General features: G+C 43.9%; 1 protein-coding gene across 1 annotated transcript in view; it reads right to left on the bottom strand.

Moving 5' to 3' along the window:
- Nucleotides 1-16,319, bottom strand: part of ETV6 (ETS variant transcription factor 6) — a 287,371-nt gene that overhangs the window by 22,507 nt on the left and 248,545 nt on the right. Inside the window, exon 5 of the mRNA XM_004387317.3 lies at nucleotides 3,907-4,452. Coding sequence (XP_004387374.1) covers nucleotides 3,907-4,452 — 546 coding nt within the window. The remainder of the gene's footprint in view (nucleotides 1-3,906; nucleotides 4,453-16,319) is intronic.

The raw sequence follows: 16,319 nt of genomic DNA, 5'->3' as shown, positions 1-16,319 counted from the left end.
ACCTCCAATAAAGAGAATCTATTTTACAAGAAAGTGGGCAGTCCAAAAATACACAGAAGGCTTAGGGTGGAAGGCAGGGGTATCTCAAATAAACAGGGAGCTTGGAATTGTGATGCATTCTCTTTGGAGGGTTACAGAATCCAGGCTAAGTGTTAAATCACAGAACTACAGAGCTGGAAGCAGCGTTAGAGACCACCCAATATGATGCTGTCATTTCGCCCCTGAGAAAACCAATGCTTTTCAGTTAAACTAGTTAATAAACACTCTTGAAGATTTTTAAACTTCAAATATACCTTTAAGGCATTAATAATGAACACTTTTAGGGGACACTGTCATACTGAAAGAGTTAACACAGTCCCACAAATGATCTGGGTCCCAGGGATGTTTTATGTGAATATTCTGACTTCTAGAGCCTACAGAGAGGGCAAGTTCAGTGGCAGAATTCTTGCCTTTCATGCAGGAGACCCAGGTTTGATTCTGTCTGTGGAGGACTACGTGTTGCTATGATGCTGAACAGGTTTCAGCGGAGCTTCCAGACTAAGATGGACTAGGAAGAAAGGCCTGGCAATCTACTTCTGAAAATTAGCCCGTGAAAACCCTATGGATCACAGTGGTCTGATCGCGTTGCGTATAAGGTTGCTGTGAGTTGAGGGCCAACTAGATGGCAGCTAAGAATAACAACAGAGCCTAAAGAAAAGCATACCACCCCCCGCTTCCGTGTGTTTCTGAGACAGAGGGCATCTATACGCATCCAGCTTCGTCAGCTGTTTGGTACATTATTCCAAGGAGCTTCTTACTGATGAGATTGCATCTGTCATCAAAAAATGCTGACATTCAGGAACAAGATTTAAAAAAATAGTACTATAATTTTTAAGAGATTGATATTTTGAAATTTACAAACCTACTGTACGAGGCAAAACTCACTCTAAGTCTAGATAGCTAACTTGCTTTTATGGGCTTATCGTTGGTTGCCAAGGAGTGTCTGTGGGGAAGACAGTGTCACACAGAAGGTGGTGCAACAAACCTGAACTCTGGAAGTTTGGGTCACGAGGCAGTACTGCGGACAGCAGCCACCGGGGGGCAAGGGTTCTCCTGCAGACTCCGTCACCCAACAACCCCTATTTGACTTTGAGCGAAGGCCTTTTGCTTCTCTGGGGCTCAGTTTTCCCTTCCACATAAAATGAATTTAGTAGTACTAACTAACCTCATTAACCCGTTGCCATCGAGCCAATTTCGACTCATAGTGACCCTATAGGACAGGGTAGAATTGCCCCATAGGGTTTCTAAGGAGCAGCTGGTGGATTTGAACTGCCGACCTTTTTGGTTAGCAGCCGTAGCTCGCCGTAGCTCTTAACCACTGTGCCACCAGGGCTCCTTAGCAGTAATAAGCTACCTCAAAGAGGTGTCCTGAGAATTATAAACTAGTAAAAAGTATCTGCAAAATGTACACACCAGGTAAGAAACAAGACAAGGAGGGTCTTGCCTGGATAGCATGAGAGAGGTCATTTTTATTATTCACAGCAATATACTGACCCATGTTCTCTCTGTAATCATCTGGGGGAATTTCAGATAAAGAGCTTTGCTGAGCTCTTTGCTTCTATTTGCTTCTTTATCCCTTGTTCCTTCTTTTCTTTTTCTTAAAAAAAAAAAAATCTAATATATATGTAAAAGGGGAGAGAACAATAATATGAACCCCCTGCATCCATTAAGCAGCCATACAACCTTCTGCTCACAGGTAATCTTATTTTACGTATACTCCATCCATTCCTCGTCCCAGCCCTGCGGGATCATTTTGAAATGAATCCCAGACATATATCATTTCACTTTTCATGTTTTTTGTTTTGAAAAAGCACAAATCATATTTCTTTGCCATTTTATTTTCTCGATTCCTCATCCCTGATGTAAATTATAACAGCAAAATAGAGGCAACACTTGAGATGCTCCTGAGGCCAGAGAAAAACTTAGAAACAAGTTATTTAGATTAAAAAAGGGACAATGAGTCAAGACAAGTATCTCTCCCCAGAGCCCACAGAAAGAGAGAGAGAGAGAGGGAGGGAGGGAGAGAGAGAGAAAGAGAGAGAGAGGGAGAGAGAGCCTTCCCCAAGAGCCAGTGCCCTGAATTGAGACTTCTAGCCTCCTAAACTGTGAGAAATTAAATTTCTGTTCTTTAAAGCCACTCACTGTGGTATTTCTGTTACAGCGGCGCTAGGAAACTAAGCCAACCGGTATTACACCTCATCAACCTACAGGCGCTTAAAAAACAAACAAACCCGTTGCCGTGGAGTTGATTCTAACTCATAGTGACCCTACAGGACAGAGTAGAGCTAGCCCACAGGGTTTCCAAGGAGCAGCTGGTGGATTCCAACTGCCGTCCTTTTGGTTAGCAGCCGAGCTCTTAATCACCGCACCACTAGGGCTACAGGTGCTTACTGCCAATATACTCTTTGCTGTGAAACACCATGGGGGGTGCACAGGCCAGGAACACTGTTGACGGCTGAGAAAAATGTTGGTCAAGTAGGAGGACCTGATGTTATGTCCTTACTGGAATTGCTCCACCTGGTGCTCAGCTGGCCCATCAGCTCATGGAGGAGGGGCGTTTCTCACTGTCTCTGGACAGGCCTCTGCTCCTGTGCTCTCCTGAGTCCCTCACTCCCACCACTGAAAGCACAACCTCCTTCAGCTCTAAGCTACCTTCCCTGCAAAGCCTTCCTCAGTTCCTCCAGTCAAAATGAGCCTTCCTTCTGCTCTCCTTCCACAGCACTTCATTATCCTGGAACACAGTGGGTGTTCAATGGATGCTTGCACATTAAACCCATGAGACATGGGACTTAAGTCATTCTGCTTTATATCTTAGCCAGTGCTTTGCACATCCGTCTCTCCTACCAAATTTTCAACTCCTTGAGGAAAAGGATTGTGTGTTAAATCAGCTCTGTATGCCCTACCTCCTAATACACTGATCTGTACACAGTAGGTGCTCAACAAATATTTCCTGAATGGAGAGACGCTAGCTAACCTTGCCAAGTAGTAGGAGGATTAAGCTTTCTGGAGGGATGGTTCCATGCAAATTATGGGCAGACTGGCAAATATACAACGCATAGATTCATTTCTTCCTTTAGGTAAGCAAACTGGGGCTTCTTAGCATAAAAGGAAGAGTCTGGGAGTGGTTTCCTCTGTCCAGATGACCCAGCGATACCTGCCTTGAACACCACCATCCTGTTTTCTCCTCCGACCTCCTTCCAAGGTGAAGGCTCCACTGAGTTACTGCCCGAAGGATGGGATTACAGGCCTGAATCTGAGACAAAGATTCTTTATGCTGTGTCTGGTCATTAATTAGCTGCTGGGAGCTTCAGGACAGGGCCATTAACATCCTCATAAACCTTTTATTTTAAATGTTTTCGCTTAGCCATGATTCTGATGTGACTCTCCTTGTCAGCTGAATGTAGGACATTTGTTTTTTTAACATTCTCTGAGGCTCATTAACTACTCCATCTGAGTGGCTCATTAACTATCTCATTAGGGATTTCGCCTCATCCTGGCAGAAGCCTCCACTTGCCCTCACAGAGCCTGTGAGGGCCCCTAACTGGGAAGGTTGTGAGGCTAGCGACAAGGCTCTATAGAGAGAGCGCCAGGAGCCTGAGTGGCACAAGTGGTTTGCAATCAGCTGCTAACCTAAACGTTGGTGGTTCAAACCCACCCAGTGGCTCTACGGAAGAAAGACCTGGCAATCTGCTTTCGTAAAGATCACAGTCAAGAAAACCCTATGGAGTGCAGTTCTACTCTATAACACACGGGGGCGCCATGAGTTGGGGCTGATTCAACGGCAGGTAACAACACCACCATGGAGCCAGTTGGGGCCTTGTCAGGTCTCCCCTGGTGCTGAGGGGGCAGTGAGGGGCGTGCACTCACCTGCTATTCTCCCAATGGGCATGGCGTGCTCCTCAGGTGGGGAGACAGAGACCATGATGTGGTTCATGTAGGCCAGGTCTTCCCGGTGAGACAGGTTGATGGGTTTCCCCTCCCTATGCAGCCCATCCTCAGAGAGCCTGGACTGTTTGAAATCCATGGAGTGTCGGGGGTTCAGGATCAGGGGGTGCATGATGGGACTGGGCATCAGCTGGATCACTCGTGTGCTCTCCTGCCGGGGGCTGGATGGCTTCTGGTGTGACTCTGAGGATGGTGGGCAGTGATTATTCTCCATGGGAGACACGGACAGGGGATATGACTCCTGGTGGTTGTTCTCCTGATGGAGCCTCGGTCCCTGGGCCCGCTCGGCTGGGGACAGGCGGCGGATCATGTTGTCCAGGGGGGACCGGATGGGTCGCTGCTCGGGGTCAGGAGAAGGTCGGTGATTTGTCGTGATGGGGGACCTGGACCGGTGCAACAGTTCAATGGTGGGTGGGTTGTGGTGCACATTCTCCACAGATGGCCTTGGGGTCCGCTGGACACAATTATCTGTGGAGGAGAGGGAAAGATAATCACAGACCCCTATGAATTGTCAGGAAAGGGACTTCACTGTGGTTCTAAATGTAGCAAACAATGGAGTATGTGCGAACACAGGGTAGCAGCTTTCTTCCCAGGATGAGGAGTGTCTTCTTCACTGCTTAAAAAAAAGCTCAAGTGCCCATTCTTGAAATTCTTTTCCTACCACAACACAAGCTAAGAATGTCCACCCACATGCCATTAATCACCCACCAGTGGCTTATGAAGACAATGAAGCCAGACTTGCATTGTTTATCTTTTTCTCACTTGATTCTTGTACGCGGCTTTCAGTGTTACTGACTTCTATTTTTCACAGCCAGGTTTTCATATTCTCTACCTCCAAAGGTCGTTGTTGCTATTGATGATAACAGTAATGATGATGATGATGATGAAGTAATTACTATATCCTAGGCACTGGATTACACTGTTTAAAACTCAGAAGACATCTAAGCAAGGGATGCTACTCTGACTCCTATTTTACAGGTGGCAAAACGAAGCACAAAGAAGTAACTTACTCAAGGTCACACGGCCAAGTCAGGGGCGTAGAACGCAGACTCCAGTCAGATTTCAGAGTCTATGTGCCCATTACACTATGCTGCCACTTAGCTCTGTAGAAATCAGGGACCAAAGCCATGTCAAAAGCTGCTCTAAGCGTGAACAGCAGCCCTAGTCTACAGAATGACAATCTTGTTGTACTTGAAAGAACATTTAGTAGCACATTATTCCTGCACTTCCAGACCTGCCAAATGCGAAGAGACAGGTAAGGGTAGGTAAGGAGGAGGATGGATGGACAGCCCTAGCAACGCCCCCATCCCTCCTACTTGAACTTTCCAGCTGGTGACACCTGAGCAGGGACAGCATTAGAAGTGAACACAGCTGAGCAATAGAAGTAGCTCTGGGGCTGGGTTGAGGAAAGGACCAGCACATATACCAGGAGTCCCTGCTAAGGATAGAAATCTGCCCATGACCATGGAATTTTCTCTAGGGTCCCACACATCTGTTCCCACAGCTGTCTTCATCAAAAGAATGAGCATGCTTGCTATCCTGTACTGGTCAAAGACTCATTAACCATGGTTCTCTACGTAAAGCAAGTCAAAGACATCACCTTTGTCCATTAAGACTATATCTACATGAACAATGTTAAAATGGGACCTGGCAATCTGATAGGGTCAGTAAACAGAGTCCCTAGTGGCGGTTTCTTAAAGTTTTACACAGGGTTAACAGGAAAATGGACACTTTTTTGTTTTTTAAAGCTCCACTAGATATTACCTATTAAATGAGACAGTGAACAAAAGAAATATTATTCATGATCATGAAAAAATCATCTGCTTGAAAGCAAAGGGCTTGTTTTGTGACTCCTGTATAACCTGTTGCCATGAACTCTAAAGTGCTTAGTCAGTAGAGTCGTTATCAATAGGGTACTGGTTTCATAAATCGTAGTATATCTAAACAATGGAGTACTACGCAGCTGTAAAACAGAATAAGGCACATATCAGTATTCTACTAAGGACTGGTCTCTAGGCTCTATTGCTAGATAAGAAAAGCAAGATAAAGTGTTTTATGATATGATAGGCTACCGTTTATTGAAGAAAGGGCGGATTTCCTAGTTTCAGTGATGGCAGAATGGCTTGTATTGGACTAACTCTTCCAAAGATAGTAACTATAGAGTCTGGAGAAAATACATGAAAAAAAAGTATCTGTAGGTACTTGAGAGTGACCAAAAGCAGACAAAAATGGAAGGGGATTTAACTCTTGAAAGAAGGGAACTGTATGGAGTAAAATCCATACTGATACAGCTTTTCTCCCCAGTCCATGCAGTGTGGGGCAACTAGAAAATTAACAGAAAGTTGTTGGAGATATCAGAGGCTAGAATATGGAGTTGCCAGAATGGCAGGGAACTGAGGAGGCAAATCCCATAAAGGAGGCAGTCTTGAGGGAGTAGCCACCAAATCTGCATATAAAGTTCCCTCAAATCCTCATCTGATCCCTGAACAACACACTTGCAGGGAAGACTCTCAGGAACCCAGTGAAAAGCAACAGCTGTATGGGTGAGAGACTGAGAAGAAACCTCAGTTACTGACCACTGCAGTAGAGACAGGGTTCAGAGTGTGAGTCCAATCAAATTAGAAGGGCCTTGTAGACACCTCAGACTTTCCATTACCCCAGAATGGCCACACCTTAGGAGTAAAGGCTATGCTTGAGGACTAACGGATTTGCCTGAGCATTAAAGGCAAAAACTAAAGCAGATTTGTCCTAACACAGACAGTGTACAAAACAAGCCTCCAAAAATCCGAAGTAACTAGCTAGTAACTTAACTGCCTGCTAGAACAAAAGTCAACACTTCAACCAGAAGAACTAGATGGTGCCTGGCTACCACTATTGACTGTTCTGACCAGGAACACAATAGAAGGTCTTGGATAGAATGGGAGAAAAACTTGGAACAAAATTCAAATTCCTAAAAAAGGCCAGACCTACGGGACTGATAGAGACTAGAGGAGCCCCCGAGACTATCACCCTAAGATGCCCTTTGGACTTCGAACTGAAGCTATTTCTGGAGGTCACCTTTCAGACAAATAATAGGTTGACTTATAAAATAAACAATATCACCCATGAATAATGTGTCCCTTAAACAATCAAGTATATGAGACCAAACAGTCAACATTTACCGAAAGGCAAAGATGAGAAGAAAAGGAGGGGAAGGGAAGCTAGATCAGTGGAAACAGAACAAACAGACTGGAAATAATGAGAATGCGGACAGAATGTGAAAATTATAACCCATGTCAGGAGCAATATGTATAAAAATTGTTAAATAGGAACCTAATTTTCTGTGTAAACTTTCACCTAAAACACAATAAAGCATTTTTAAAAAGAATACAACGGGGAGCAAAAGATATGGGTCCTGCCCTCATGAAGCTTATATTTTAGTGAAGGATACAAACGTTAATCCTAAGAATAAATGTTACATTATTGTGTTAAAAAAAAAAAAAAAAAAAGTCAACACTTCACAGGAATAGAACACAATTCAGAGCCTCAATAATATATTACCTATAATGTCCGTTAGTCAAAATTTTTCTAGATGTGCAGACACAGAAAAATGTGACCCATAATCAAAAGGAAAGGTAGTAAACAAAAACAGACCGACCCTAAGATAACCTAGATGTTAAAATGAACAGACAAGGGCTTTAAAGGAGATAGTATAAATAAGTTTAAGAACTTAAAGGAACTGATGGTTGTAATGAGTCATAACAGATGGGGAATCTCAGAGGAGAAATGGAAACTCTAATAAAGAACAAAATGAAAATTTTAGAACTGAAAGTACAATATCCAAAATGAAAGATTCACTGGACGGACTTAGTAGCAGATTAGAGATGGCAGAAAAAAGGGTTAGTAAATTTGAAGGCAGATCAATAGAAATTTAAAAATATATAATAAATTAAAAAAGGAACAGATCCACAGTGGTCTAATATACAGATAACTGAAGTCCAAGAAGGAGAGCAGAGAGAGAATGGGGGGTGGGGGAAGTAAAAGTAAGAAAGGCCAGGTAGTCCCCAAATTTAGTAAAAACAAAACTAAACAAAATAAAACAAAAAAATGAATACAAAATAATTTTTAAAAGCCCTTGAGGACCCAAGAATCTCAACAAACCTCAAGCTGAAAACTACCTCCAGACATATCACAGTCAAACTGCTTTGAAAACCAAAGATAAAATGAAAACTCTTGAAAGCAACCAGAAAAATAAATGTTACATACATACAGGGACAATGACATAAATGACGGCTAACTTCTTAAAAAGAAGAAAAACAAACAAAACCCCCTGAAGGTCATAATACAAAGAAATAAAGTCTTAAAGTTTTGAAAGGAAAAAAAAAGTAAACCCAGAATTCTATGCCCAAGACCCAACTATATGCTGTCCATGAGAAATGCACTTTAAAGATACAAGTTGAAAATAAAAGGGTAAAAACAGGCATATCACGCAAATACTAAACCCAAGACAGCTGATGTGGCTGTATTATCAAAGTAATGAGCATCGGTGCCTGTTAACATCAGGAAGAGATGACCGGGAATCATGTGTCTCCTCATGAAGGACGCCTACCTACCTACAAAGCCTTCTTGCCAAAACAGAACGTGAATCTGATCAAGTCTTTAGATCTAGCTACTCATTTGTAGGGAAGACAGGGGTCAGAGAAACATGTTAAATGATAACACGGAGATGCAATCTATAAAATTCAAACTGTCAGAAACTCTACAGGAAAACCAACCCGGATTCTTGAAAAACTAACCTGCAGGAGAGAAGGTGGCGGGAGGGAGAGAGTAGAGAATGGTGTGTGTGTGGCGGGGGTGGGGGTGTGGATATGGAGGGGACCTGGAAGTTGAAAGAGATTTGAGAAACATATCAATCAATGACATCGTATAGACCAATGTTTGATTCAACAAACCCTGATTCAAAGAAACTATAAAACGCATTTATGAGATAATTGGAAAAATGTGAATACTAATCAAGTATTTGTTGATATTGAGGACTATTAGTTTTTTAGGTGATATGATGGTTCTGTGATTCTAATTTCACAAAGAATACTCATCTGTTCAGACATACTGAATATATACTAATATATTTACAGGTGAAATGATGTATCTGGGAATTGCTTTAACATAATCTGGGATGGGGAAGGAGAGACGAGGTGGGAGCACAGAGGAAACAAGAATAGCTGTGCGTTGACCATCAAAAGCTGGTGAAGGATACATGATGTTTCAGCGCAGAATTCTCTTTACTTTTATATACCAAACCAAAACCACTGCCACTGAGTCGATTATGACTCATTGTGACCCCACAGAGTTTCCAAGGCTGTAAACCTCTACGGAAGCAGACTGCCACATCTTTCTCCCGCGGAGCTGCTGGTAGTTTTGAACTGCCAACCTTTCGGTTAGCAGCCCATCGCTTTAACCACTGTGTTGGATAGTCTTTTTTTTTTTTTTTTTTTAAAGTGTTTGATCAATTTGCAAGGATACAGCTTGGGATGACAAGCACTAACTTCTTCACTTCAACTAAAATGCAAATAAATGCTTACAGGTTATTCATTGGATGAATGCAGTTGTTCAGCTGAGATTATCAATATGATCAACGACTCAGAGCTCATATGGACCTCAATTCTGCTGCACATAAAAACAGATTTATCTCTTGTCTATGGTTCATTTGTTATTTGCCACAAGACTGTGAAACAAGATCACTGCAAACCACTACATAAGACAGCTGAATACTGAACTTTGATATATTTTCTTTTAAATGTCATTTACAGACTGTCTCTCTATACATACAAAAAATACTTGAAGATGATGAAGACCACGTATTGAAAAATCCTACTTCCTGAATCCATTTCCCGTCTTACAAATTTCAAAACGGACACAGGCGTTGGTCAGTAATCTGGTTACCTGCAGGCCTTCTTTGAAGTCCTGAGCTTCAAGGCTCAATGTGTGGGTGTGCACCCAGGGCAAGCTCTAGGAAGTCTGGGAGGACTATAAGAGGAAGAACTTTCATGCCAAGGGTAAAAGAGGAACTGATGTAATGTCCTGGAGAGATTTCACTCTCTGTTCCTGCCTAGATCTTTGGGAACAATGAAGAAGGGAGAGACAGCGCTCTGGATAATCCAACTCAGATTGTACTTTTGACTGAGGATCCGGACAGGAACTGGACTTGGAGGAGCTTGATTTATTTACTTCTCTGCAGACACCACTCAAAGAGGGAGTACCTGATGGAGCTGATAGCATTAACGGTAGAGAACTGGATTGACGGTATTTAATTCCAGGCTCCTGGGGGTCTGGGCACAACCACTGCCAAGGCTGAAAGACCTGCAATGAGACCTTCTAAGCTTTGTTTCAGTTTGCAAAGCCGGCGCCCACGTACGGAGTGGGCTGTGACGTTCCCACCCTGCTGCCTGCTGCCTGCTGCCTCTGTTATTACAAGTTGGCAGCAGGGTATGGAAACTCGGGAGACCAGAGCCGGCAGGCAGAGAAGCTCCGGACACAGGAAATGCACTGAGCGGACAGTGGGTGCATTAAATCCCCCAGATGTAGGAGTCTTCTGTCTAAAACAAGAAGATTTTTTTGGTCTGGCCTTGATGTCTGGGTTTGTTCTTGGTGAGCTGCCCAGCTGAAACTGGAAAATTATCCACGTTGCCCTTGTTTTGAAGGTCTTGAGATGGGCGGGAAACGCGCAAGAGGGAGGGAAAGCCAAACAGAATCAGTCACTGTGGGCACGGAAGGCAGGGAAGGAAAGACCAAGGAGCCGTAGGGAGCCGCCATTCTGGCTGAAAGGGTTTTCTGATCCGAAACCTTTTTCTCTGAGGACCTCTTATAGACACAAATAGTCCCTTCTTCTCAGGACCAAAGGGCCCAAATCAATCAGGGCTGTACGCATAACGATGACAAAAAAGGTCTGATTTTTTTTTTCTCATCCTCTTTCCTTTTACTTATTAGAAAAGTTTCTCTACTTAAAATTCATCAAAAATTGACTCGATTTAATCAGGTTATAAATAAGGAATAATTAGTAAACCTAAAAAAAAAAAATGCTTTTGGAAAAAGTCATGGTTTTTGGCTAGGAAATGTCCAGGGTAGAGCAAAGGCTAAGATCAAGTTTCCATCTCATACACCAAGATCACATTCCCATCCTCATGCTTCCCCCAAGGCCACGGATGATGGTAAGTCAGTCAGGAGATGCCAATCAACAGGCCCACCAGGTATTCCACTCATCAGCCTCAGTCCACTGTGTTCCACATTCTTCTGGAAGGGAGTACTTCCCAGGCCAATTTTATAAAAGATTAGCAGGAAGCATGAACAATATAAAGAGTTATATAAAAGTTAAAGGCTCTAGGTCTCCAGGTGGAACTCAAAATAGGATTCATATACACACACTCCCTTTCCAACAGGTTCACCTTCTGCTCGGTTCGGTGGCTTCCCACTGACCCTTTGCTCACCCATTCATTCTATTCATCTCAACATTCGCCAAAGTCATGGGGTTCCTTTGTAGCGCCTGAGAGGAAAACAGCCCTAGTCTAGAGCCTGTGATTCACACACTTAAAGTCATAAACAATAAGTCTTAAGTAAGTTCCTAGAATTTTATAAGCATTTGGTGAAAGGGGCTGAAAGAAACAAAGTAGGTAACGCAGAACTCTGACGTTTAACCTTCATCACCATGGGCAGGACTACCTCCCTACAGAGAGCATATGCAAATCCACATCATGCAGAGGAGGTTTCCTACTCTTCCAGACAGCACAGAGACTCTCCTTCCCATTGGCCTGGGAGGATGGCCACTTTTTCCTCCTTTTCAAACAAGTCCAAGAGAAGTGAATTAAGAAATCAAGGGATCAGAGTTCAAATGAGCCAATTAGACCTGGGGGTGGTAGTGCTGGTAAAATGTGTGAATCATTTATAGGAACTGGGATAAGTGTAGCATAAAGATAAGTCAGAGAAGTCCTGGACTGGGGAAAGAACAATATAACCATAACCCGAGAGTGGATCCTGACTCACGACAACCCCATGTGTTATAGACTAGAACTGCTCCATACGGTTTCCTTGGTTGTAACCTTTCATGGAAGGAGATCGCCAGGCCTTTCTTCCAAGGCGCCACTTGTGGTTTTGAACTGCCATCTTTTAGGCTAGCAGTCCAGTAATTAACCAGTTGTGACACTCAGGGAACATAAGATAATCACAGAGGATTTCCTTCGCTGGACTTGAAAATGAACTTCTCCAGTCCCCATATCTAAAACAGATCAAAAGGCACTTCCTAGGGGTAAGAGGAAGCCTTCTGAGGAATCCCAGTCTATCCTGGGGGCATTACTCATGCCTATTAGGGATCTCTTGCCCTTAAAACTTCTAGTTTAGGAGCATGAGGAAGCCTTAAGGCTAAAAGCAGCCCCCAGGGCACTGGAGAAGCTGGAGGAGGCAGGGAGGCTCAGTGGGTCCTCTCTACAGCAGACTGACTGCCTAGATGAAAGGAGAAGAGGCTCTGGACAGAGCAGTGACCCCACACTTCCCCACTACATACATCAAGTGCTGCCTCAGGGACAAGGGGCAGAGGGCAAAGGGAAATGCTGCCCTAGACCCTGAACTATAGGAGGCAAAGTGAGACAAGGAGGTCTTGGTGAGGAAAGGAGGACCTTCGGAAGAGTGGAAGGAGGCCTGATAAGGGAGAAAAGTATTAATTGGTGCCCTGGGGGCTCCTTTACCAGGGCAAACAGGAGGCAAAATGTAGGCCTGTCCCTCCTCCAGCGGGACCTCTCATCACCTCCTGCCAGATTCTAGAATTACGGACTTGAAAGGGGCATAAAAAGGTTAATCTTACAGTTCTTAAATGTGAGAGAAGCCAACAGATTAATAGGAAGGTTCCCAAGGGGTCATTCATTCAAGAAACATTTGTGGAAGGGCTACCATGTGCCAGGTTCTGTGAGGTAACATAAAATAAAAGCAGTTCTCATGTTAACAACAGGTTGTGTTCTGAAAGTAATTAAGTTTGACATTTTAAATGTATTTTCCCATAGAAATACTGCTACAGATGGTGCCTGGTAAAGCCACAAAGGAGTTCTAGGATAATGGTGAGGGGAGGCAACAGGCCCTTCTGATGTACAGGACACAGAAACCTGGGGTTTGCACAAGTGCATGCAGTTACAATAATGTGAATGGGTAAGAAAACTGGAGGAGAAAAAAAAAAAAAAACCCAACAAAATAACGGTAATTGATATCAAAAAATGATAATGAATAACATTTACTGAGTGCTTGCTATGTGATAGATACTGTTCTAAGGGCATTTCCCATATTAACTCACTCCCTTCTTACATCAACCCTATGTAATAAACCAAAAAAACAAAACACCAAACCTACTGCCGTGGAGTTGATTCTTACTCATAGGGACACTACAGGACAGGCTAGAACTGCCCCACAGGGTTTCCAAGGCTGTGATCTTTAAGGAGGCAGGCTGCCACATCGTCCTCCTGTGGAACGGCTGGTGGGTTTGAACTGCCAACCTTTTGGTTAGCAGCTGAGTAATTAATTAAATGAGTCACCAGGGCTCCCCCTATGTGATTAAAAAAAAAAAAAAGAAGAAAGAAAAACAAACAAACCGATTGCTGTCGAGCTGATTCTGACTCATAGTGACCCTACAGGACAGAGCAGAACTGCCTCATGGGGTTTCCAGTGAGCAGTTGGTGGATTCAAACTGCTGACCTTTTAGTTCGCAGCCGAGCTCTTAACCACTGCGCCACCAGGACTCCCCCTATGTGATAGGTACTGTTATTTTCCTTCTTTGACAGATGGAAACTGAGACTCAAGGAAGTCAAGTAACTCACCTAAAGTCACATTGCTGGTAAATTGATGGGGCTGGGATTTGAACCCAGGTGGTCTGGATCCAGAGCGCACACACTTAACCATTAAGCTCCCTATCTCTGTCAGGTATTACACAATCACCATGCATAACAAAGATGTCAAACACCAGCCAATGGCTTCCTTGACATTTCAGTCATCAACACCATTTGAGCAAGACTAGAGAATCAGAATGGTTTTTACAACAACCAGTAATATGATGTAGTTTGAACAGCAAAAAACCTCATCTACGCAGGGCCAGTGCCTGGGTGGCGAAATGGTTAAGTGCTTGACTACTAGCTGACAGGTTGGTGGTTCTTCTGCTTCAGGAAGGTCACAGCCTTGAAAACCCTACGGAGCACACAGAGGGCCGCGGTGAATCGGAACTGCCCACGGAGCGCACAGAGGGCCGCCGTGAGTCGGAACTGCCTTGACCGCAACTAAACTCAACAACCCTGGTGCCTGCCTGGCAGCCAGAACGAGGAGCTGGCTTTCACAGCGTGACCTGCTCTGAGGGACTGATTCCCAAAAGGGAGTGAGAGCCTGTTTCTGTTCTCAGAAGCAAGTGTGTGACTCAGAACCCACTTTTCTCACAGGCTGGAAATTTGCATCATGCCAAGTCCATTTATCCTGAGGAAGTCAATGAGCTATATGGGCTAATCCAATCCAATTTAGTATGTGTTTTTACTATAATGAACTGAGGACATACTTTGGGGTTCTCAAAAGTTATCTTCAACGTTTTTTTTTTTTGGCTGTTCCAAGTACTGTGAAGTGGAAAAATTGTAAGTAGGAGTACTGGAGCCTGCCACACTGTACCCCAGTCAGACGACTTGAAAATTGCCTTAGCACAGCTCCACAACTTTTCCACTACAACTGCAATGCGGTGAATTACTTAACATGGCCCTTCTAGTCATAGTCTTTGTGACTTCCACACAATGATTGGGTAGGGTTATGCAAATAACGTGATTGTGGCCCACCAAGGGGATTGGACAACTTGCTACTAATGCAAATAAGGTACATGGAATCTGTGATGGTTAAGGTTATTTGCCAACTTGGCCGGGCCATGATTTTCAGTGGTTTGGCAGTCATGTAACAATGCAGTCATCCTCTATTTTGTGATCTGATGTAATTATCCTCCATTTTATGATGTGTTATAAATCCTAGCCTCTATGCCTGCTGTTATGGTCCCATTTGGGAGTGAGTTGTCCATTATATTAATGATGGATTAGGGTGGGATTCCAGGATTAGGGTGGGATGAATCTTGAGTTACTGCCTTACTAGAGGGTGTGACTAGTCAACACCCTTACCCCAGTCATCGCCCTTACCACTCTTATTCAAGTCACACCCTTACTTGAGTCACTTCTTTTATCTTACAAGATACTACCAAGAAGAAGAGCTAGGAGTGGAGCACGTCCTTTGGATCCAGGATCCCTATGCTGAGAACCTCCTAGACTCAGAAGACAGAAAAAGAAAGCTATAACGCTGGAGATGGTGCAAGACGGTGAGAAATGGAGGCAGAGAAACGGCAGCAGCAGAACCAGGAGACTGGTGCAAGACAGCACAATGGGCTTCCAAGTCCATCAAATGAGGTAGCTACAGTGGGTGTGCTGACCTACAGAGTGAGAGAGCTGAGTGCCTTTGGGCTGAGGCTTACTGGTGGAGTGGGGTGCTCCTGGGCCCTTATTAGTGGAGCTAAAGAGATACGTAACATTTGCCTAAGCAGGGCAGAGGCTAGGCCGAGGGGCCAAGAGGCCAAAAGGCCAAAGGCCAGAGACAGAGGTTGTCCGGATTGGAGAACTGTATCCTGAGTCACTTCTGATCCTGAATTGTAACCCGCTACTTCCGTAATAAACCCCAATGTTCTGAGTATTGTCTGTGAGTTCTGTGTAGCCATTGCAACAAATTATCAAACCCAGCAGAGAAGTAGAGAGTGCTGTGGGAGGGATGGCTGGTGTCAGAACTGCTAAGAAGGTTAGAGAGAGGAGGTATGTCTGACCTCTGCCTCAAAGATCAGCCTTGGGCTGTTGATGCTGATAATGATTCTCTCTCCCACTGGAAGTTACAGGAGGTCAGACACCTCTGCCATCACACCATTTTCACAACAACTCTTCTACTCAACTCTCAATCATTCTTCCCATTTTCAGGGTGCTTGCACAAAAAACATTAATAAAAATGTTATTTTGATGGGCGCATCCATGTTGTGGAGTCCCTGGGTGGTGCAAATGGTTAATGTTCTTGGTTGCTAATCATAAGGTTGGAGGATCAAGTCCACTCAGAGGCACCTTGGAAGAAAGGCTTGGCCATCTACTTCTGAAAAATCAGCCCTACGGAGCACAGTTCTACTCTGACAAACACTGGGATGCCATGAGTTGGAATCAACTTCACGGCAACTGTCTGGTTGTCTAACCATGCTGTAATGGAATGAACACAGGCACTGGAGTTAACCAGACTAAGTTTAAATCTTCACTTTTCTATCTAGTAGCTGTATGATT

The sequence above is a fragment of the Trichechus manatus genome, unplaced genomic scaffold, assembly GCF_000243295.1.
Source record: "Trichechus manatus latirostris isolate Lorelei unplaced genomic scaffold, TriManLat1.0 scaffold00184, whole genome shotgun sequence".
NCBI lineage: Eukaryota > Metazoa > Chordata > Mammalia > Sirenia > Trichechidae > Trichechus > Trichechus manatus.
This window is presented reverse-complemented; position numbering and strand designations above follow the sequence as displayed.